The 25199-nt window shown below is 33.4% G+C and overlaps 1 protein-coding gene across 1 annotated transcript in view; it reads left to right on the top strand.

Annotated features, from left to right (window-relative positions):
• Positions 1–24494, top strand: part of LOC128167724 (protocadherin Fat 4-like) — a 37731-nt gene extending 13237 nt beyond the window's left edge. Inside the window, exons 10-50 of the mRNA XM_052833602.1 lie at positions 10–195; positions 326–460; positions 669–857; positions 958–1095; positions 1390–1593; positions 1781–1909; positions 2288–2476; positions 2878–3006; positions 3254–3439; positions 3965–4111; positions 4221–4412; positions 4812–4946; positions 5225–5413; positions 5614–5748; positions 5965–6141; positions 6472–6600; positions 6988–7173; positions 13105–13227; positions 13422–13607; positions 13712–13840; positions 14007–14189; positions 14416–14538; positions 14695–14892; positions 15017–15145; positions 15315–15500; positions 15810–15944; positions 16184–16360; positions 16672–16794; positions 16967–17149; positions 17425–17568; positions 17754–17936; positions 18122–18253; positions 18530–18715; positions 19094–19228; positions 19427–19603; positions 20865–20993; positions 21174–21353; positions 21950–22078; positions 22668–22868; positions 23087–23298; positions 23511–24494. Coding sequence (XP_052689562.1) covers positions 10–195; positions 326–460; positions 669–857; positions 958–1095; positions 1390–1593; positions 1781–1909; positions 2288–2476; positions 2878–3006; positions 3254–3439; positions 3965–4111; positions 4221–4412; positions 4812–4946; positions 5225–5413; positions 5614–5748; positions 5965–6141; positions 6472–6600; positions 6988–7173; positions 13105–13227; positions 13422–13607; positions 13712–13840; positions 14007–14189; positions 14416–14538; positions 14695–14892; positions 15017–15145; positions 15315–15500; positions 15810–15944; positions 16184–16360; positions 16672–16794; positions 16967–17149; positions 17425–17568; positions 17754–17936; positions 18122–18253; positions 18530–18715; positions 19094–19228; positions 19427–19603; positions 20865–20993; positions 21174–21353; positions 21950–22078; positions 22668–22868; positions 23087–23298; positions 23511–23559 — 6507 coding nt within the window. The 3' untranslated portion in view covers positions 23560–24494. The remainder of the gene's footprint in view (positions 1–9; positions 196–325; positions 461–668; positions 858–957; positions 1096–1389; positions 1594–1780; positions 1910–2287; positions 2477–2877; positions 3007–3253; positions 3440–3964; positions 4112–4220; positions 4413–4811; positions 4947–5224; positions 5414–5613; positions 5749–5964; positions 6142–6471; positions 6601–6987; positions 7174–13104; positions 13228–13421; positions 13608–13711; positions 13841–14006; positions 14190–14415; positions 14539–14694; positions 14893–15016; positions 15146–15314; positions 15501–15809; positions 15945–16183; positions 16361–16671; positions 16795–16966; positions 17150–17424; positions 17569–17753; positions 17937–18121; positions 18254–18529; positions 18716–19093; positions 19229–19426; positions 19604–20864; positions 20994–21173; positions 21354–21949; positions 22079–22667; positions 22869–23086; positions 23299–23510) is intronic.
• Positions 24495–25199: the final 705 nt, after the last annotated feature.

The raw sequence follows: 25199 nt of genomic DNA, 5'->3' as shown, positions 1-25199 counted from the left end.
TTTTTATAGCTAACATTCAGGGCTACCGATGGAGGCAACCCTCCTAAGTATGATGAGAAAACTCTAACTGTCAACGTCAATAGGAATCTCCTTGCTCCTGAGTTTGTGCACCAGATCTATGAGGTTACAATCTGGGAAATTCAGGCCTTGGATATTGTAATACAAGAAGTTTCTGCACGTGACAATGACACCAAAGTAAGGATGGAATATATGACAGTTGACTTCTAATTGCAACTGATATGTTTGAATTAAAATTTTAAATTTAAATTGGTTTTCAATATATAAGAAGAAGTGATGTTAATTAACTGCTATTTATTTTGAACAGGCTCCCCACAATGAAGTAACTTATGAAATAGTTGGTGATGCACTTGCTCAGACTTACTTCAGAATTGACAATGAAGGAAGGATTTATGTCAGGAGGCCTCTTACTGATGACAATGCTGACACAGGACTCTACACTGTAAGAGTTATAGAATAATCATGATCTGAGTGTTTCATAAATATCAGCTATCAAATATAAAAAGCTGGAAATTAAACTGCGCGAGCATTCTTTGAATCCTAGTAACATTCACACCCTATCAAAATTTTGAGAAATGAATTGCTATTAACTACAATTATTATTGAAAGACTCGTAAAATTTACATGTCGGCTATCGTCATTGTTTTCAGGTATCTGTACGAGCCAATGATAAAGGAACTCCTCAAAGATCCAGCAGCACTCTGGCCACAGTGAGAGTGAATGTTTTAAGAAACAGGAACTGTCCAACATTTGCATCTTCTGTTGTCGACATTTCCATTGACCAGTCTTCAGTCAGCAGGGTTATTTATGATGCCAATGCCACTGATCCAGATGCAGCAGTAAGTCAAGTAGCAATTAAGATAATGAAAAATGTTATTGCTACAATATTTCAGAATGAAAGAAAAAAAATTAAAATCATGTTAATTTGCTTTCTTGCAGAATACTCCATTCAGTACAGTCAGATACAGTCTCATTGGAGATGAAAATGCCCAAGTATTCTTTAGAGTTGATGACCAAACTGGGCAAGTTTTCACAAATGGGCCCTCATTATTCTCAGATCAGGGAACCATTTACCAGGTAAGAAAAGGCTGGCTGTTGAAGTCAAAGGCACTGTTTGTTACTTATAGATCCATGCATGTTTATCTACAAAGCTGTCACAGTGCATTTTATTTCACAATGAAAAGGCATCTTTAAGAGGTATTATCCTTCGTCCTCCTACGTACATTCATAGCTAAATATGCAATATCCCACGCATGCGCAGATTATGACCACTAATTCACAGAAACGTAGACTTTTAAGGTCTGCAATATAGTTATACGTACATGGAATTGGCAATTTTTTGGATTGACTGATTTTAATGTATTTTTACAGTTGAGAGTGAGAGCCGAGGATGCAGTAAATACAGTCACAAGTTGCTCGGGAACCCTTGTGCTCCGTGTCGCTGTTAACAGAAACTTGAATTCCCCACAGTGGACAAATGTGAACACAGCCAATAACTATGTCACAACAATATCAGAAACTCACAGTGTATCCCTATCTGTGTACAGAATTCAGGCAATAGATGCTGATGACAAGGTTTGTGGATCTAAATACTCTTAAGAGTGAGAAAAAATGTGCTGGTTTCATTGTTCCTTAAGTGACTTACAACTCATGAACTGTTATTGATTTGTTGTCAGTTTGTAATACCGGTATGTTTATATAAAATTTACATTTTACCAGTATATAAAATTACAAAGACAATTGGTTTTTTTTTGTACCACAGGTGCCGAACAATGTTGTCAGCTATGCTATGACAACAAACTCCCCTAACAGGAACTTGTTCTTTGTTGATGTGGATGGCTTTGTTTATCTGAGAAACAGCCTTGTGGGAATTACAGGAGACCCATTCACGGTAAGATTTCCCCATCTCTTAATGAATTGCAAAGCAGTCAAAATGCTTATGTTTGTAAAGCAAAGTGACAGTGGCCTATTGTGCATGGCACTGATTCTAATGTGTTGAGTATAAGGTTATATGTAAAAAAAAAAAAAAATTATTTGTGTAAAATGTGCAGAAAATGAATGAAAGAGTTATCTTAAAGTTTTTAAATACGTATTGAGTATTTGTATACATGTATGCATGCAGTGTCCTGCAAATTATGTCAATAAGAGGCAAGGAATGTTATGAAAAATACCTATCATTAAAGCACCGGGCTTATGAATTTGTTTTTTTTATAATGTCTGATAAATACATTTTTGGGAGTAATGTCTAAACTTATTTTCTGTTTTGAAGGTAAGGTTTGTCGCAACTGATGGAGGTAATCCTGCTAGAACCAGTCCCGAGGCAACTCTTACAGTAAATGTGAATCGTAACCAGTTCCCACCAGAAATTCTGAATCTTCCCGCAAAGAAAGAAATCCAAGAAAATCAACTCGTCAATGAGGAAATTTACAGGGTCAATGGCAGGGACAATGATACTTTTGTAAGAGTTTCTCTCTTTCTCTCCCTGTATAAGTCAAATTTTCATTGATGTCAATTCATGTACAATCAAACATAAATATGATCTTCGACTGTTATAATACTGTAAATGTATTACATTTGGCTGTGTATTCTTTTTAATGCTTTTGATGGAATGCGGATTCCACTAAAACAAGTACATCGCCAAATGTCATGCACACACACACACACACACACATATATATATATATATATATATATATATATATATATATATATATATATATATATATATATATATATATATATATAAAAGAATAGTTATATTCAGGAATATGCTAATTCAAATCTACGCCAACTTGTTCCGCTTAATATCATACGTGCCAAATATAATACATTTACAGTAGTACTGATTTGTATTTGAAGGCTCCATTCAACGCCTATTCCTTTGAACTTGTGGGAGATGGCTCGTCAACGACGTTCTTCCGAGTTTCACCAAATGGTGCAGTAACATTGCGACAGTCTATCTCATCAGACCCTGCCACCACATTCCAGGTTGGCAATATTTTTGAGTACTGTCATGGATAACACAATTTTGAAAGAGTTATTTGGGATGATTGAAAAAATTTCAAGTTGGTTATATGTTACTGAATTCCTTTTAGGTTCCTTCTTTTGTAAAAAATGCTTCAAATTTGTCTTAAAGATTTGGGATAGGGGGACTCTTCACACTTGGATATTGATGAACTTGTACAAAATGAGATATGCATAATACTTATCTTTTTATTGCTTGGCTTAATTACAGCTGCGTGTCCGCGTACAAGATGGAGGTACTCCTCGAAAACAAGACGAGGGGCTTCTAACAATCAAAGTGAACAAAAACCTTTTCAGTCCTGTGATGACTACCGGCCAATACAGCAGACGAATCCTGGAAACCCAGACTGTTTCTCTGCCCCTGGTCACTGTCCTAGCCACCGATGGAGATCAGTTTGTAAGTTATGTTACATTGTGCAACTTGATGCTGGTCCTCAGAGACCTCAACTCTCTCTCAATATCCTGATTAGTGAATTTTTTAAAGGCATTCCTCTAGTGTTTAATTTAGTATCAACAAAGTTTAATGTTATATGAAGAATTCCTCTAAGGGCATAGTTAATGATAACCTTGACTATCATCATTTTATAATTTTTTTGTTTCAAAGAACTATTACCACTATCAATCAAAAAACTTATATTGTCATTTGAAAACTTTTTAGATAATTGAAATGCATATACTAGGTTCAAAATGAAAGAGAATATGGAGTATTAGGTATATCACTATGGGTGATATTTACCATGCACAGAAAATTATTTAGTTCTTGGGTGAAAATAGAAACTGATTAAATAATTACAAGGAGTTTTGATTATTTTATACTTGTCTGGAATAGATATACTTCATTTTTTATGTCAGAAATTAATAAGTAGTGATAGTATGACTCCTTCACAACACAGTTACACAGTGTCATGTTGTATCAATATAGGCACCCAACAACCAGCTGAGGTATTTCATAGTGGGTTCCAACACAACTATAACTGATTTCTTCATGGTGAATGAGGACTCCGGTGCTGTTATGTTAAGGAGATCTATGCTTGATTATCCAAACACAGCTACAACGTTTACAGTCAATGTAAGTAATTGTGTACAAGACTAGCTGTCTAATGTACATTGTACAAGCATGAAAGTAAAAAAAAATAAACATGTATGCAACTAAAGCTATGACTTCTTTTACCTTTCAGTTCCAAGTCAGTGCAGAAGATAAAGGAAGTGTACCCCGACAAGCCAACAACCCCCAGCTAGTGGCCATCACTGTGGTCAGAAACACAGCCCCATTCTTTGAGAATACATTCACTTACAATGCTGAGGTTCAACAGTTTGCACCTGGAGGTGCCCCGGTATTCACACCTATAGGAAGAGGTGCCGACAGTGATGTAAGATTTCTAAACTTTATGTGAATTCTTAAACTGTAATCAATTTTAATTTTCTTGCATATTGCTTTACATGACAGACAGCTAGATGTAAACACTTTAAATTGATATTTTTTATTTTAGTCAATAAATTATTTGCTCTGCCCACATATTTTTCTTCCCACAAACTTTTGAATACATAGTCAGATGCTATTTTTACATGGACTTGTATATAAATTCACAGTTGGATATAAAATAACATCCCCACAAACCAGTTATTACTGGTAGTTAGTGCTATTATAACCCAGATAGATGAGAAACTCAATTACTTCTTTCACTTTACTTTTTTTAAGTGATCAAATTTACCTTGTGCATGTTTATCTTATCCTTATTCAATATTTCCTAATCTTGACCATTTTACAGAGTCCATTCAATGTTTTGACCTACTCTTTGATTGGTGATGATGCTGCTACAACCGTGTTCCAAATCAATCCAAACACTGGAGCTATCTCTACTAGACCAACAACAAATCTGACTCAAACTATTGGCAACTTTGTGGTTATTTTATTAATATCATATATAACATTGTTTTAATTTAACAAGATTATCCAAATCTTTAAGACAGTGGCAGCAAAATGTAGTTTTATCAAATACGTAGAACTCCAATTCAGTTGGAAATGATGTACTTGAATTACCAACTTGTTAAAGTTACTGATTTTGAATCATTTGTGATTGATGATATTAAATAATGTGACAAACATTAACAGTAATTCACTAGTCTATAGAATTGACATTCTACTTGAACTCTAAACAGTAAACCCTTTATCTACTTTAAGGCTCGTGTACAAGTGACAGATGGTGGGTCGCCTCCCTTGTCGGACACAGCCACGGTACAGATCACCGTCCAAAGGAACAGGGAAAACCCTCGTTTCCTACACGCTGTGGATCTCACCAGAAACATCCCAGAAACTCTGCCAGTAGGATCAGAAATCATTGACCTGAATGCCACCGATGATGATTTCTTTGTATGTAATGCTTTCAATTAGAGATTCCTTCATCTATGGATTTGTTTTTAGAGCATTATTTATTTTACAACAATTTGTTCAACATTTAGTAGATCCTAGTGTTTTTGTAGGGATCAAGTCTTTCGACAAATTTACTTTGTTTTTGTACTTTCCATATTAAATGAGCTGTCAATTTAATTTGTTGAGTTGATAATCTTCAGGTTCCAAACAATGTGATCTCATACGTGATAACTGGGGGTGATGGAAATCCACTGGAGTATTTCTTCATACATCCCAGCACTGGTGTAATTGTGCTCCTGAAATCGGTTAAATCAATCTCCATCAGTAATTTCAGGGTAAGAGTTGTTTGCCTCTCTCTCTTTCTCTCTCTCTCTCTCTCTCTCTCTCTCTCTCTCTCTCTCTCTCTCTATATATATATATATATATATATATATATATATCGGTATATTACATCAGTGTTAATTGAGTTGTATATCATTTTTTTTTATGATTAGGCCTGTTTAATGATCATTGCTTGTTTTTTGATTAGAGAGCTTGTTGTTTTGATCTAGTTGAGTGTCGAAGCCAGGGATCAGGGAGCACCTATGCGCTTGGCCACTGCCACGGTCCGTATCAATGTTCTACGAGACACAGGGGTGTTAGCATTCAGTGCCAATAACTACAATGTGACAATCAGTGAGAACACCCCAGTAGGATCCTCTGTTACCAACACAGTCGCTTCACCAGGGGTTTGTCTTCTCTTTTTATTTTATTTGTCTTTAGCAACCATTGATGATAATGAAAAAGAAGTTGAAGTTTTAAAGAATTTTTAAAATAGTACATATTCTGTGGATAACATTGCTTAAAAAATCTAAAAATGTTTTGTATCACTATGAATGGCCAAAATAAAGCAACTAAAGACGTTAGGAAGTACAGTACATGAATTGAATTTAATCGCTAGTCTCCATAAAGTATCCACTAATAAATTGTGTTTTTATCATTTCTAAGGACCTTATGGTTTTACTGCAGATACTTTAAGTTATTGTTATTTACTCGTACTATACTTTTTTTCTAAACAGATTAGCATTGAGTATTCCTTGCTGGGCGTTTCAAGTGGACAAGATTACTTCAGTGTCAATGCGGCAACGGGACTAGTCACTGTCAGACAGCAGCTTACCAGTGATCCAGCCAGGCCTACCTTCTACCAGGTGAAGTCCACCAAAACCTCTATATGGCCTAAAAATCTTGTGACTCATCATGTTTCTCATGCACGGATCGGGGGGGGGGGGGGGGGTCAAGGGGGTCCAGACCCCCCTTCCTGCAAAATTCAAATTTCTTAAAATATAAAGTAAACAACTACCGAAAATATGCTCAGACACCCACGGCGACCCGCTCAAACATTGATCGGAACCCCCCCCCCCCCCCCCCCCCGGGCATGCTTTTATAAAATGTTTGCCAAAATAAGGCCTTTAAAAATGAGAATTTCTACTTTTAACTTTGCTGTTATTGCTATTCATAGCAAAAGTGTGTCTTTGCTTGCTTCAAAAAGTTAAATAGTATTTTATGCATCTTCATTCTATCCTGGTTTTTTAAAGCTGCGTGTACAAGCCATAAATAGAGGAGTAACAACACAAACTGCAACTGCCACAGTCAACATTGGTGTCGTTCGTAATGAAAATGGTCCTGTGTTTAGACCCAGTAATACATACTCCACCACTGTTGAGGACACGATTCCTTTGGGTTACAGTGTTATTTTTCTCACTGCAACAGATGCTGATGGTGTAAGTGCATATTTGTATGAAATATAAAGTTTTATTTAAAATGTTTACCTATGGGGATAAAGATTTGACTGTATAATGACTGTAGAATGATTAGCATACCAGTTGGTCAGTGTAAGATTTTATCTGATATATATATATATATATATATATATATATATATATATATATATATATATATATATATATATTCAACATAAAAGTTTAAGGGGAATATGCGGCCATCTTGTACATTTACTTTTGAGAATTAATATGTAAACATATCTTGAACTGGCTTCTTTCTTCCAAAAAGTGACTTAAAGATGAAAATGCAGTAAATTTTACGTTCTACATATTTTTTTTGTATGCAAATTACGCATACAAGAACAGAACAATTCCTCTTTATTTACTTAGATTAGCTGTAGAATTGTGCAGCGGCAGACTTTTTTTGAAGGTTTAAAAATCTGAAAAAAAGAAAGAGGTTTATTGATGTCCTCTCTACAACCATCTGTTGAGAAAAAGGTTAAATCTTGCACATTATTGTAGTTACTTTGCCTCAAAAGAGAGTACTTTTTTTCAGTCGACATAGGGCCTATTTTTAGAACGGGATAAACCCAGTTTACACATGTATTTAGAACTTCTGTGTCTATGGACTCACGTTGACGTTATATCTTTATAGGAAAAAATTGACAGTTAACGTTCAAAATCTTCTATGTTGAAGGCGACAGACATCTCTGTACCAGTTCCAAGGAGTATTTTTCACTTCTATGAGTATAACTTAAATTTATTTCATTTTAGAAGTAGGGAGTGAGTTCAATAAGATGTTAAATAAAAATATACATATATTTTTCAATGAAAATATAACTTCATCGCACTCCCATAAACACAAAATATATCTTGCTAATTGATGTTTTTTAAGACTCATTTTAAGAATAGGGTACCCTAGTTTGAGACAAAATTGCAACTTAAATAAGCAAGTTTAGTCCTTTGTCTCCACAAATGGTCGTAGAAGGGACACTACGGACCTCTTACATAATTTTCAGATTTTAAAATCATGAATTTTAGTCAGTTGCTGAGCAATTCTAAGTAATTAAAAAGGCGTCGTTCTGCTCTTGTATGCGTAATTTGCATACAAAGTAATTGGAAGAACCTCATATCCATTTTTTTTATTTGTTGACAACAGTTTTAGTTAGTTTTGGGCAGAAACAAGCCAGTTCAAGAAACGTTGAAATTTTTATCCTCAAATGAACAAGATGGCTGCACATCCCTCTCAAAACATTTCGGATGGTTAATGTGATGGCTATCTAACCTTCTCAACATTTTTATTACTTTGAATGTGCAAAGTTAATTTGCTGAGCGGTAGAGTAAATTGTTCACATTAATAGCAAAGGATATTTTAAATTTAAAGGCTGAGACTACACAATTGTTGCGGGAATTGTTTTGAGAGCGTGAACAACAGTTATTCCTAGGTGGGGAGATAAAACTATTTTACTCTCTCACGATTTGCTTATATTTACAATATACATAAAACACATAAGCAACCAATTCTGGGTCATCTCTCCATGTTTTTTTAAACAAAATTTTTTGTTCAAATATGTCGTAATTACACATTTCAAATTTCTGAAGAGAAGGTCCAGAGACAGCAAGCATTTAAAAACAGCTTTAAATATGTAGGATTTGCATCAGTTGCGTCATGTTGCTATATCCAGACCCGTTTAATAAAAAAAACAATTTACATTTCAAACATTTTTCTACCCATTCCGCGTCCAAAACAAATCAACTACAGGGTATAATTAGAAAAATATTGCAAAATTATTTAAGGAAGTTTTCACTCTCCATGTTTGCCCGGTGTTGTATAGCAGTTTTTCCCCCATAGAAGCTTTTCCCCCCGGAAAACCTACTATATAGTAGCCTTTCCCCCCGGGGTGAAAAGCTACTATATAGTAGCTTTTCCCCCATAGTAGGGTTTTTCCCTCACGTTTTTGGGTCAGATTTTATAAAAAATATTTATGAAAATCCAGTAAGGATTAAAATCAATGTTTCTACACTCCCAGGTTGCATACATGTATATCTGCATTCATCTGTACAGGTTAAGTTCCGTTTTGCCGATTTATTATTTTTATAGACAATGCTGAAAGTTGAACATGTGTGTTATATGCATAATTCTGTGTTCTGAAATTGTATTAAACGAGAATGTTTTAAGAATTTCTTGATAAATTTATCAGACTGTTTGTGTGTTTGTGAAAATTTCATCCAGGCTAAACCTCTGTTTTAGAGAAATTTTGTTTCCGATGTTTCAGAGCCCGATTTTTAAAATCCTATTATAATAATTATAGTGCATACTTTAGAGTCCAATGTCTTATAAACTAGAGATGCCATATCACCATATTTTTATAGTGGCAGTGGTTTACCACTTAAAGATGACTCTGAAAATTTCAGCTCCCAGGGTAGGGGCCCTTGATGTTTCAGGGCCCGATGATTAAAACCCCATTATAATGATTGAATAGTGTTCTATAAGTGGGGACCCGAATTTCAAATTCTAGAGATGACCAATTAACCATATTTTTACAGTGATAGTGGTATACCACTAGTAGATGACACCGAAAATTTAAGCCCCCATCCATGTTTGAAATCCAATTATAAAGAATATGTATTTTTTGGGGCCCCATATCTCAAAAACTATAGAGGACCACATGAACATATTTTTACGGTCATTTAAAAGTAAAAACATCATTTAAAAATACACAATCACTCATATATTTCTTTATCAAAATGATTAAAAAAAATTACGTTTAATTCTGTTGCTTTTTTTTTAAATTTACGAACAAAATTTTTCAAAATGGTAAGCGGGTAAAATTCATTATTCTTCAAAACATTTCATCAATTCATAAGATCACTAATGATATAATAAATAATTAGATAATTAAATCAAAGAACTTTTATTCATAAAAGGAAAAATTGAAAATCAAAAATAAATAACCAACCTAAGCGCATATACGACTTTTTTACTTGTTAGTTGATTAGAAGAACAAGCTTATATTTAAAAAAAGTCAGCTCATCACAATATATGTGTTGGTTGTTTTTTGTTTTTGTTTTGTTTTTTAATTACCCTTGTTTAATTGTTCGAAGAAAAAATATGGTACACAAGTAAATCTTTATTGCAAAAATATGAAACAAATAAATCACGTTGCAAACTTAAAAGTGGAAAAATTAGCAAATAGTGAGTGACAATATAAACATAAAGTTAGTTCAGGCTCCATTTCACATTTTCCAAAGTAACCAGCAAAGATACCGACATTGTTCTGGTTGTGAAGACATTTCATTGTTTTTTTTTAAATGTTTACATCATAATATCTTGCGTTTCGTAGAAATGTGCTTAAAATATGAATATGCGTAGCTTTAAAACGAAATGGTAAACACTAACTTTACACATGCTTTTGATACATAATTAAAATACCCCTTAACCATGATTTAGAGCCCCATCAATCAAAGTAAAACTAAAAAATTTCAGTTTCTCATCTTATTATTGCATCCTTTATATTTAGAAGAAGAAATATATAATTGTTTTTAAGATCGTCAATTCTGATAGCCTTTTGGACGAAGGGAGTAATACATTTCCACTTTTTATTCCATTCCTCTACAAAATTAAGTCAAGATTGGTCAGTTAGTTCCCTAGGAGAAGCTTATACATTGATGGTAATACATTGGAAAATTAAATTTCCAAACCGGCGTATTTTCACTCAAATATGTTCTCACTTGTTCATAACGTCGAAGTCAAAACTGTAGATAAGCATCGATTAGATGAAAAAGATTCGACGTATTCCGAAATCTGTGTAAAAGGTATTCCAAAAAGGGGTGAGAACAGGTGAAATAAACGATGATGACACATGCCTTAGTTAATATTTGGGGTTGAAAAACCATGTATTTTATTCTATGTACATGTATTAATAAATGCCATAATTATCCTTTTTTGTGAGAAATTAATATCATATCAGTTATTGCAAATTATTGTCACGAATGGTCCGCAATAAACATGACCAGAAAGTAGAAATGGGGAAAATCCACTATAAAGTAGGTTTTCCGTGGGGGTAATCTGTCTATAAAAAGGGGGAAAGCCCACTATAAAGTCAGCTTTCCGTGGGGGAAAAACTGCTATATTTTTCCGGGGGGAAGAACTGCTATATAGCCATTTTTCCGGGGGAAAGATAGCTAGGGGTAAAAGGCACTATATAACACCGGAATCCTGTCGAATCTTCATCCTATGTACCCCTTTTCTTCAAACAGATTGTGTTAGCACCAAAAATTTCAATGGAATTTTCCTTAACATTGCATGTTTCCACTTGAGCATGGGTTTTACAACATATAAGGATTTCATCATTGCCACTTTCCTTGCATTTAACAGAGATACTACAATAGGAATCGCCACAACTCTTATTTCTGGAATTTTGATTTGTATGACAATTTCTGTTTTAAAACATCAAGAAGCGATACAAGTATATTCTTTGGTTTCATTTATTACTTTATCAGAATAACAATTAGAATATCTATAATTACATATTGAACCACTTATGATTATATATATTTACATTCCTTTTTCTCTCTCTTTTTTTTTTTTTTTTTTTTTTTTTATACATATTTATAGATAATATAAGCGACTCAATCAACTTCACACTGTTTATTACTTTAATACAATGCATTGTATAATAACTGTCACGTGATTAACAAAATTCACATGATCAACATCCTTTCTCCACTTAAGCAGCTAATATCTATTTGTGGCCAAGATCTCTCGACTTTGTAGATCATTTTTTTAAAATAAAGTACTTAGGCATGCACATACATGAGAAGACCAGTTTAATTTTTGAAATGTTAAATATCAATTTAGCTAGTTATTGCATTAGATGTTGTTGTAATTTAAGTAATCATTTCAATAATCATCTCAAGACGTTTGCTTTCATAATCATTATCGTACATAAGGCATGAGACAGTGACATATATAGCACGGATAAAGACACATTTAATCAGTCCTTACATGGTAAGTAGCTAAACTATGTGTTAGCGTCACGAGAAAAAAAGTAAACTCCAGTAGGCCTACATTTGCTATCGGATATCATATATTAATTAATATCAAATCAAATAAGTTTAGGTATATGTGATTACACGTTTTTAAATGAGTTAAGGTACCGTTTATGTGACAATAGCAATATTGATGTACAATTTCAAAAAAATGAAATAGTACTTGTCTATCGTTTGACTAAAGTTATCTGGTTAATCTAGTTATATAAACAGCTATTAGCCTAAATTCATTGCTTTTTATCATTTGATTCTTTAAAAGGAAACGTAGGCGAACTAAAGAATGAGGAAATAATAATTTTCATTTATAATCTAAACACATTTTAAAATTAGGGTATGATGGTAAAAAAGCCATGACATAACTTTTTCAGAAAATATTTAATCTCAGAACTATGCAATAAACTGATTATTAGTACATTAGTTTTGAACACGAGATAATTACAGAATGCATGATGTTAACTGAAGCGTTCAATACTTTTTTTAATTTATCAACAATATTGATTTTACATTGACTGTAAATTGTGAAAGTTAGTTATAAGCTTTTAATTAATTTTAAAACTTTAACTCCTTCCAAAACATTCTGAGAGTGGTTCAAAAGAGGAAAGATCAAATGTTTGCTGAAAAACAAGCAAACCTTCAATGTCAGAACAACATACTATCAAACCTACTATAATTTAGATACAATATATGTATTGCAGACTTTGTTGCTAAAAAAGATAAACAATTATCACGTAGAGCGATATACACTGGTAGTTTTCTGGGGTTTTTATGGCACTTCACAGAAATACTAGTGTGTGACATGGGCCTATAAACAAACCAATAATATTTAAACATTATTGCAAAGCAACTATATGAACATATGATTTCCTGATGTTTTCAAAGGATCAACTGAACTACAGAATACTGAGCAGGTCGCCATTCACGGACCTGTTCTATCTTAACCCTGTTACTGGACAGATCGCCTTAAGAAACATCCTGCAAGGAAGAGCTGAAAACCAATATTCGGTAAAATGTTAAATTTTTAAACAATATTTTAAAAGAATATCTCTTTAAAAGTAGAATATATAGCAACATTTAAATATGAAAACTGTTTAACAATTGCTAGTAGTTTGGCATTTTAGTGGCAGAATTAAAAATACATACACAAAATGATCTGAGAGAAAGATTATCATCTGTTTATTTTCCTGTTTTCGTCTTAGTTTCAAGTTCAAGTTAGTGACCAGAGAACTCCTGAGCGCACAGCTGATGCTTTTGTCATTGTCAACGTTATCAAAGACCGGTTCGCTCCACAGTTTATCCGCACCCCATATCTCTCGGCAACCACAGAGAACACCCAAGATGGCACTATCATCTTCAGCACAGAAGCTATTGATCAAGATCTGAGAGTAAGCACTAGCAAAATTCGGCTGAGAAATATTAATACCACTTTGGATAATCCAGAGATTCAAGATACATGTACTTGATTTGCATGAAATGTTGGTAATTTCAGGGGAGAATTGAGTACACTGTCATTGGTGACAATGCAGCCCCAGCCTTCTTTGGAGTGATTCCAGACAGAGGGAACATTACCATCATTAATCAAGCTCTTCTGAGGAAAGATGTGGGAACCAGCTACACGGTAAGGATCCATATATATATATATATATATATATATATATATATATATATATATATATATATATATATATATATATATATATATTGTCAAGGACATTAATACACTCAAATCATAACAATTGCATTTCATTATGAATGTCTGACTAATTAGTACGGCTTCTTTGCAGCTTCGACTTACCGCCCACGACACACAGTATCCCAACAACAGAGCCAATGCCACTGTGACCATCCAGGTGACAAGGAATCTGAACTCGCCTGTATTTTCTCCACCAAGTTACAGTAGAACCATACTGGACACTGTTCCTCTGGGATATCAAGTAGTTCAAGTGAACGCTACTGATGGAGACAATGTAAGTATAGAGAGCAGCTGCCTGCTGCCAATTTATTGATCTGCTGAATGCAGTGATTTAAAAAAGTATTGTAGGTGTTCTTGCTTGAATGAAATTTCTGTGTGTCATTCTGACATTCATTAAAGATGTATAAAAACAATGAGTGGGATTGAGAAATATATTTTAGAAAATATTCAAGGCTGAAAAGACATTTGAGATGGGACTCTTTCATTTCTATTGTACACAGGATCCAATCCGATACAGCATCATAGGAGACACCAGAGCCCAGACTTACTACTACATCAACCCAGAAACAGGCTGGATCACTGTAAAGCAACTCCTGACCACTGGAAACTGGCCTCAGGATCAGGTAAGGATATATGATCTTAGACTCTGGAAATGATGGTACTGTCCAATAAAAGGTTTTAACTTAAAGTTTGATAATTAATGTTTTAGGTTGTTGACCATACATAATTATCTGTGACATATTACATTACGTTGCATTTTGTTTTTCCTTTAACCTCAGATTTCGGTCCAGGCCTGTGATTTGAGAGACCCTCAGAACTGTGTTTCGACATTTGCCATAATAACAATTGATCGAAATGAACAATCTCCATCCTTCACAAATACTCCATATTCAGAAAGTTTGGGACAAGGCAGAACAGCCTCAGAAACTGTGATCTTCACTGTCACTGCTAGAGATCCAGACTTGAACCCAAGTACAGTGAGTCCCATTTAATCCTGGATCAAACTTCTATATAACCACAGTAAATTGTCTTTGAAATTTGAGAGTTTAAGATATGTATGTCAGTTTATAATCATGTTATTTTTATATTTATTCAATCCAGGGAAGCCTCAGATATGAAACAATTGGCAACTATCCAGCTCCTTCATTCTTCTCCTTGAATACAACCACAGGAGAAATCAAGGTTGCTCGTGGTCTAATGGAGGATGGTCTACAGAGATCCCAGTATAACGTAAGAGCTCTCTCTCTCTCTCTCTCGTGCAATGACAAGACAAATATTTAAAATGATTTCAATAAGTGTCTTTTATTGTTTGATTACAACCTATTTTATATTTGCTACCTTAGCTGTTTATATATTCCAGTTCTGATTATGGACTGTAAATGAAACCTTCTTTTAACAGCTGGTGGTGATTGCCTATGATACCCAGTATCCAGCAGACAGAGCAACAGCTACAGTCACTTTCAATGTCAACCGTAATCCTAATTCACCTGTCTTCACACAGTCAGGCAGATATCTTGTTACTGTTCCAGAGAGTTTACCTTTAGGCAGCAATGTTACACAGGTCCTAGCATCAGATGCTGATAATGTAAGTTTGTGTAATGTAAAATGCATATACTTCTGTATTATTCTTAGTATCTACAATTTGTAGTTAATCAATTAGCTTCATACTTGAGTTGGCAAGGATTTTTTTTTTTAATCTGAAGTGTCAGCATTTGGATTCTAAAACCAATATTGAAGATACTTTTTAATACAAATGTTACACACAGGACTGTAGGTTTTGTATTTGTAAAACAGTTACTATAGTTTTTTCAAGACATAGTCTTACATAAGATAAGTGCATGCATCTTGCTTTATATTCTTTTAAAAAAATTAATTGATATCCTTGTTTTGTCAGGATGTAGTCAGCTACTTCATCATCCAAACAGGGAATACAGGACAAGAGGATCTGGATTTCTTCTATCTGAATGCAGAGACAGGAGTGATCACTCTCAAGTCTCTTCTCACCTCGACCATATTGAATTCATTCACGGTCAGAATTTAGAACAATTTCCCCCTTGAACTATACTGTGAAACCTATGCCATAATAAAATTTTATCTGATTTATTAAGTGGTGATGAAATGTTAAGTATGGGAAACTTATTTTAGAAAAGTATCACATTTTACATCTGCTATGTCATTTTTTGATTGGAGTCTATATCTTTAAATGAATTCTGGTGTACTGTCTGAGTTTTCAAAGTTGATGTGACTGGATCTTTTATTTTTAATTAGTTTGATGTGGTAGCTAGAGATCCAAGTGGAAAGACTGGCAATGCGGTTGTCACTGTCACTGTTACACGAGATCAACCTCCAGTCTTTGTGTCCACCCCTTACAGAACATCTGTTGTTGAGAATCGGCTAATCAATTCAAAGTTCTTCACAGTCGCTGCCAATGATCCTGATAGAAAGGTGGGTATTCTGTACAGGCCCAGGGACAAGCAAATTAAAACCAACTATTTCCTTGTACATAAGATAGTAATATGTGCATGATTGTCGATGTAACAATCCAAATAAAGTATTTTAAGAGTAATTTTAAATGATATTTATTTCAAAACAGTCATTAACATATACTGCATATTATTTTTATTCCATGAAAATTATTTTTGCATCATTTGTTGAGGAAATTTAAATAAAGTATAAACAACATAGTGATTTATATATGTATTGACATATTATTTTGCCATGCACATTGATTAAAAGACTGGCCTTACACTTTTCAGGGTCAAATTGTGTATGGAGTGGTAGGGTCTCTTAATGCTCCCTTCTACTTTGGAGTGGATAATTCCAGTGGGGAAGTTGCCGTCATCAACGACTTGAAAACTGACATTAGACAGCAATATGATGTAAGTAGTACTGTTCTCTTTAGCTTGTGTGGTCATGCATTGTACATGACTGTATTATAACCATATTCATAGAAGGATTGATGGATATACTTGTACATACTAAAATGAAAATTCTACAGGTTGCAAATTAGTGCAATTTGTTGATGGTTGTTTCTCTTTACTTCCCTTTTAGCTTGTTGTAACAGCATATGACAGTGGTTCCCCAGGAAAGACCGCTACTGCTACTTTAACATTAACTGTTGTCAAAAACCCCTCCGTACCAGAAATCACATCTGGTCCCCACAGAGTCACAATATGGGAGGACAGAGCTCCAGGATCTAATATATTGAACATCACAGCAAGGGATAATGATGGAGTAAGAATCTCTGGAAAATAAGTTTACATTGTTACTGATAATTCTAGTTTCTTTTTTTACTGTATCTTGTCATTTAACTTAATTTATGTTCCCTCAGTGTGAAGGCTTTTTTGTGACTACTCATGGTGTTTTTATTACAAATCTTTATCTCATATATAGAAAAATGTGTTTGAATTAACTTGACTGCATGCCCAAACAACAAATTATTATGCTTTCATTCCCAACAAATAGTTATAGAAAAGGAAAATTATGCCATTTATATTTTGACTTTTAAGGATACCTTAAGATACGAGTTGTTGAGTGATGGCACAGCAGAATCTATCAGAGCTTTGATGTACTTCACAATTGACCCCAACACTGGCCTGGTCTATGTAGCAAGAACATTGATGGATGATCCAACAAGGGCTGTCTTGTACAAGGTTTGTTACAGAAAATTGGTATTCAGTTTTCACTGGTAATATAGAAATGTTCTATAATTTTGGAGAATATAAACTTGGTTTGTTACAAAAAATCAGCATTCAGTTTTCAGTGACAAAACAGTGTATTAGAGGTAGACTACAATTTTGTGGAATACTAAATACTATTTTTTATTACCTTAAAATAGATGAAAGTTCGGGTGAGAGACCAGCAGTACTATGAGAAACAGACAGAAGCTGATGTTGAGATCACTGTACTTAGAAATCAACAATCTCCATTCTTTTTGGGTACCTATGCCAGGGAAATACCAGAAAATACACCAATGTTGACTTCTATTCTTCAAGTTACTGCCCGAGACACTGACATGAGGGTATGTTATGCATGCATTGAATGTACATGTAAATAATGTCAAATTAAAAACAGGGGGATTCAAAAAGGGTACATCATCTCATATGTTCAAGTGTGTTAAAAGATTTTAATGTTTATTTTTTGTGATTGATAGCTAATAGCATGTAGTCTACATATTCTAAAACTACATGTTAATTTTTCTTTTAGCCAATAAGTTCTCTTCGCTATGAGGCTACAGGATTTGGCTCAGCACCTTACTTTTTCTACTTGTCTCCTGCAAATGGATCTATATACGTACAGAATGACCTGCGATCTGAAAAGAATATATCAACATACAATGTAAGTTTTTTCTGTTCTGAAAAAGGTCGTCTAAAAATGGACAGCACGTGTTAATGATGTTAAAAACTTCAATTATCTCGACTTGTCTTAACCCCCCCCCCCTCTCACTCTCTCGTGCGCGCGCAATGACAAGACAAATATTTTGAAATGTTTCCAATGAATATTTCTTATTGTTTGAGTACAATGTATTCTGTATTTGCTTCTTCAAATTTTATTTGGAATAGATTTAACTTTCAGTTTTGATTATGGACTGTAAATGAAACCTTCTTTTAACAGCTGGTGGTGATTGCCTATGATACCCAGTATCCAGCAGACAGAGCAACAGCTACAGTCACTTTCAATGTCATTCGCAACCCGAATTCACCTGTCTTCACACAGTCCAGCAGCTATCGTGTTAATGTTCCAGAGAGTTTACCTTTAGGCAGCAATGTTACACAGGTCCTAGCAACAGATGCTGATAATGTAAGTATGTGCTTAAATTGCGCATTCTCATTTATCATCTTAATTCATCCTCAATTTGTGGTTAATATTTCAGTGAATTATTGTTGTCTACAATTAGATTAGTTTTTAAAATATATAAATTACAATTTTACATGAACTCTTTTCAACTGATGTCCAAAACCCTCATATGGAATTTGACAATTGATATATTTTTTATCTGATGTGCTTGTAAAGAGGGTTTTAAACAATATCGAATCTTTTAATTTGATGCAAAATGCTAAACCCAGGGCTGTAGATTTTGTTCACTGTAAAACTATATTTGATGGGACACATCCCTTACATTAGACCAGTACATGCTTATGTTTTAATAAAAATTAACCAATATCTTTGTTTTGCCAGGATGTAGTCAGCTACTTTATCAGTCCAACAGGGAATACAGAGCAAGAGGATCTGGATTTCTTCTATCTGAATGCAGAGACCGGAGTGATTACTCTTAAGTCTCCTCTCACCTCTACCATATTGAATACATTTACGGTCAGAATTTAGAACAATTCACTCTTAACACAAGTTTATCTCATTCATGAAGTGGTGATAAATATTAAATGTTAAAAAAAAAAAAATTAACAATTTTTAAATGTGCAGTGACTTTTTTTTATTTGAAACTAAAACTGCAGATGTACTCTTGTGTATAATCTAACTTTTAAAAATGTATTTGACTGTCTTTTATTTCAGTTCGATGTGGTAGCTAGAGATCCGAGTGGAAAGACTGGCAATGCTGTTGTCACTGTCATTGTTACACGAGATCAACCTCCAGTCTTTGTGTCCATACCTTACAGAACAACTATTGATGAGAATGGGCAAATCAATTCAAATATCTTCGCAGTTTCCGCCTCTGATCCTGATATTCGGGTGAGTGATTTGTTAATTAATGTCGCCCCCTCACACATGTGCACACACGCACAAGTTTCAATTATATATCTAAGCACAATTGCCTGTATCTTCTTTGGAAGCACAGTTCCTTACGTGATGAAATGATTCCAAAAAAATGCGCTAGTGTTGGACTGATTAATCTTATTTTCGAACACATTCAGTAAAATATTTGATTCAAAAAATTTATTGCAGATTATACTACAGTTATCTTTATTAAGTGAAGTGGTGTAATTGTTTACATCTTTATCTGCACGTTAGTTTGTCATGCTTTAATATCCGAATTAAGGAAAGTTTAAGCTAAGTACAGCGATGACATCACTAGTCCAGTGTCTGAAGAATTTAATTGTTCTCTGAATGGATATACCGTAAACCAGTCCAAAATTTTTTTGTGCGCCGTAAAATGCAACTTTTGTATCACGTAAAGAATGAAGCTCCCATGTTGATTATTTTTGAATTTATTTAAGCAATTTTTGTGGAAGTTGCTGATCGAAATAGCATTAGTTACCATGTTTGCTCTTTTTATTTACGGAGGTAGATTCAGAAAGAATGTAAATGTCAACAATAGAATGCTCTCTTTGGTGTTTGATACGATAAAGGAAGGTAGCTGCAAGTAGTATTAAAAGCTTGCATTTCTTACGCTTTTAGGATGAATTATGTCAATGATTAGATATGATATGCATTGCACAAATCTGACGGAGGAAACTAGTATCATTAGATAAATAGTGCCTGTTTGGGAGGGTAAGAGTTGAAATTGACACCCCGAGAAAGCCATTGTCAACCGACGCGAAGCGGAGGTTGACAATGGTTTTCGAGGGGAGTCAATTTCAGCTCTTAACCTCCCAAACAGGCACTATTTGTTTTATTATACTGAATGTCTTAGTTCTAAGAAAACTTTACGGAATAACGCGAATTCTATGGCGAACCGTGCGCGCATAATTTACGCGCATGTAACAATTTGTTGTATTACCCGTTGCCAAGTGTAATGCTAACGCTGTGGGTAATAGAACGGATTATCAACCGCGTCTTAACCAATCAGATTTCAATATTTATTATGAAAGTATAATATACTTTGGCCATTGTTGATCAGGTGAACGATGTATCGGGTTGCCTAAATCCTAATAAATCATTAAAAAGAAGAAGCATTTTTAAGCACTTGATATTTGGTTTGACGAAGTTGGTCATTGGTTGAGAAATAATACAAATGGGCTTCATTTTTTCTTAATATCTTACTCTATTTCAGGGCCTTATTCAATATGAAACCGTTGGCATTTATCCAGCTCCCTCTTTTTTCGACGTGGAAAGATATACTGGAGTTATCCGAATTATCCGAGATCTAAAAGAAGACCGGTTTGCAACTGGAACTTATAATGTAAAATAATACTTTATTAAAAAAAAATCTTGCATAATACAGATAATCAATCTGGTGCTTTATACTGGAACATAAAGGCACTAGAGCTCATTAAAACGGTATTCTACAAAAAACCACAGCGAAAATGTATTTTGAAAATGCATGTTAATATTTATATATGTCTGTTTACTTGTATTACAGTTATTAATTGTTGCGTATGACTCAATATATCCAAATAAAAAAGCAACATCAGAAGTAATGATCAACGTTCAGCGCACACCAGCAACCTTCGATTTTTCTCAGACAATGTATGCGGTGCAATTACCGGAAATCACACCCGTTGGCAGCAGAATTTTACAAGTCTTCCCAGCAAATGCAAATGTAAGTTATGAAAATTGATTCTAATTTACATGATATATGCATGTCATTTTTAGTTGGAGAACTATGTGGGATACATAGACCATTAAAATGTTTGACCCTAAAATCACATTTTCAGGTTTTATGGAATGTAAAATATTTTGTTCTTTCGTAAGAAAGTTAACATGAAATCTATTTTTTTAAATTGTCTGACATACTTGTATTATATAACTTTAGTTTTGTATAAATCTCATCATTTTCTAAAGTTTTTTCTACGGGTAAATGGAGAGAACAGCTTCTAACACAGACGCAAACAAAATTTTTCTGCCATTACCAAAATCTTGTATATTGGATAAATTTATTTCAAAGCATACAATGCTCTTTAGCCTGTTCTCTGTTTCCTGTAATGAAATATCTGAAGAAAAGCTTTTTTTGTCAATATTTTTAATGAAATACTGACGTGATATGAACAAAATGGGAAAAATTTTACTTTAAAATATATGTACATATTTCTATACATATTTCCTTAAGTGAATGATTAATTTCTCTATGTTTATATATCTTAAAATTTTTCGCGAAGAACAAAGTTTTTTTATGGCCTTTTATTTATCTTTCCAAAGGATAGTGCAATGTATGCAATTGAAAGCTCACTTCCTTTGTCTGGAGTTAACATCTTTAATATGGATGCAGTTAATGGGATAATTACTACAAATATTTCGCTTCAGAGTGGATCAAATTACTTTTATCAGGTATGATTATGCTTTCTGTAGGTTTGTCAAATATCTTATGCTCATTTATCTTCGCATAGTATACAAACTGTTTATATAGCGTAAATGTATTATGCCTAAATAGGTAAATGTTTTGTAAGGAAATCTTAGTAACGCCGATAGCGGGTGCCGAATTCTCGACCAATAAAGCATTTGCATATTGCGCAACCATTATGCCACAGCATCCGATGACTCAGGCTCGGTGGTAATGTTTAGTCGTAGGTTAGTTATGAAAACACTTTTTATTGTAGAGATGGTAGATAACAGGATTAAAAATAAAAAAGCTCATTTTTCTTCTAATAATCGGATATATAATCTGATTTTCATGTCATACAGAATATGAAGAACAAACCTTACAACACTATAAAAGCTCGGACAAACTTAAATTTAGTAATGATACATGTATGTAACATGATGTGTAGATAACTAGATATAATCTTTCAATCGTAAAAAAAAAATATTGCACTAGAATTAATTGAATTCTTGGTCAATGCAGAGAGTGCTGATTTTTGCATTGTTTCACAAAATTGAATGGAATACAGAGATGTTTGTTTTAAACATTTTATTTTAGCTCGAAGTAAAAGCCACGGACAAATCCAACCCTCTCCGCACTGGTGTAACCACTGTATTTGTTATCGTGGAGGATTTCTGTTGTCTATCCATCAACAGGACGTGTGAACTGAACAGCCATGCACCAATCTTCAGCGCACCACTGTATTTTGTTAACGTGATGGAAGGGGACTATTCAACCAATAATCAACCGCTTATAGAGGTTAATTTTAAAATCCAAATCATTGATATCATGCCTTTTTTAGTTCTATTCTTAATGTTTTTTTTGCTTATGATAAAAAATAACTAGTGTCTGTAAGTTTTGTTTCCTCTCTACACAGAGTGAACTGAAATTGTGTATTTCAAATCACGTTTAATGTTAGTTTATATATTTCTTCGCACTGATTAAAAAAAAAGTAAATTCCATACATCTTGTTTAAGGTTTCGGCAAGTGATTATGATTTTGGACCTGATGGTGACCTTGTGTTTGAAATACAAAGTGTGTCAAATAATGGGGGTGAAAAATTTAAAATACAACAGAAGCCCTCAGAAAAGAAAGCATCTATCATTTGCATTGGCAAAATCTCAAGAGACTTGACATATGTCATTGTTGTTCATGCCTCTGATCAAGCTATTCACGTTTCTAGAAAAAGGTGAGTCGGTTGGTAATGTAAATCATTTAAAGCTTCGTATTATTTATTCTCATTAATGGGAGAAAATAAACCGTGGAGAAAAAAACTAAATTTTTAAAACCTATAACTACATGTTTACAGAATCTCTAAAGAGCTTGATTTTTATGCCATGACTGTCAAATAATTTTTTACATATACACTTAGCTACACATGCTTTATTTATTTATTTTTAGAAGTTCCTCCGTTCCTGTAGAGATTAAAGTAGTACCATTTAGAAATTAACCAAGACGTCCCTTTCATGTACCAACATTTTTTTTTAGTGATATGGAATATTTTGTTTTAAATGTAAGTTATGTTTATTGTAATATGATACTTGTTTTAATAAAAGTGAAAATAATTAATGAGATATGAGTAAAAGTTGACAATTTTGACAGCTCCAGATGATATCTATCGACTAAAAATCAATATCAGATCGCCTTTTACTATTATATACAAGATGATATCCCGCGCGGGAAATAACACTTAATCATAATAAATAATTATGTCACTTTCTGAAGCAACGTCCTCGTTTTATGTGTATATCATTTAAACATATATATTTCATATATACAGTAGAGTCGTCAACACAATCTGTTCATGGTTCACAAATTCATACATAAGGCTATCTGTGTCAGTGGTATAAAAATGTATGTGATCTAATCGGGCGAGAGCGTGCATATATATTTGTAATTTTTAAACCAAAGTCGCCGATCCAAACCATCAGCCTGATGCATGATGAACTCGCGTTACACTTTTCGCCATGACGAATTAGTCAACCCACGTTTTTTGGTTACCCCGTTCTGGGATGTTTTTTCATCTAAACTAAAATCGCACGTTCCAGAAACGAATGGGCTCAATTTAATTTTTCAAAATTTTTAAAATCTTAATTTTTATGAAACGAATTGGCTCAATTTAGTTTTTCAAAATTTGTAAAATCCTAATTTTTATGTATACTAAAAATTAATTCCAGCTAAATATATCTTCTCCTTATTAATAAGTAATTATTTAATATAATTTAATTGCAAGTATATATTATGACACAAACTCCAACTGACTTTGATCGACCAAAGCGTGTCCATCACCGTACTCTCATTTTTGCTATTTTGGGCTGGTTTATAGAAAATGAAAGTAGGTTTTTTCATTAAGTTTTACAATAATCAGATATAATTCAATTTTGGTTTACGGACATCATCTTGCACGTGTTGAAATACCAAAGTTAAAAGCAATTACTCTGGTAAAAGCATTTTGTAGTATATTGCCAAAATGTCTTTATTTCTATCTATAGATATATTAATAGCTGGCATTTTTTACACTATGTGCAAGACTTGCAAATTTATCAAAGCATTTTGAATGTGATGAATGTGCTTGACTTATGTTTGGCAAATTCAATGAAAGTAGAAAAAACTACTGAAAACCGGTAATCAGACTGATATTTAATGTTTTTTGTAATAAGTACTTGTACATTTTTTATGTTTAATTGTATAACTTCATCATATACATACATTCATCAAATTAATTTTATCATAAGCATGAATTACTTAAATTTTTAAAAAAAAATATTAATTGCAAATTACGAAATAGTTAAAAAAAATCAATTTCATTTGAACAAATTGGCTCTTTTATAGAATGAGTCAAGAAGTTTGTATATAATCATCAGGAAAAACACAGCTAAGTTTAATATTTAACAGTTTTAATGATGGAAAACACTGCTCATCCTTTTAAAGAACATTTTTGTCCATGGTTGATAGTTCATGGTTTCCATTTACTAATTTTTCAAATGAAACATCATGAATGTATTTACATACAGGGATTGATTTAGATCAAAATCACTATCTAAATCACTGGGTTGTTCAAATAGTATAGAATAAATAAAAAATAGAAAA

Source organism: Crassostrea angulata, chromosome 10, assembly GCF_025612915.1.
Source record: "Crassostrea angulata isolate pt1a10 chromosome 10, ASM2561291v2, whole genome shotgun sequence".
Lineage (NCBI taxonomy): Eukaryota > Metazoa > Mollusca > Bivalvia > Ostreida > Ostreidae > Magallana > Magallana angulata.
This window is presented reverse-complemented; position numbering and strand designations above follow the sequence as displayed.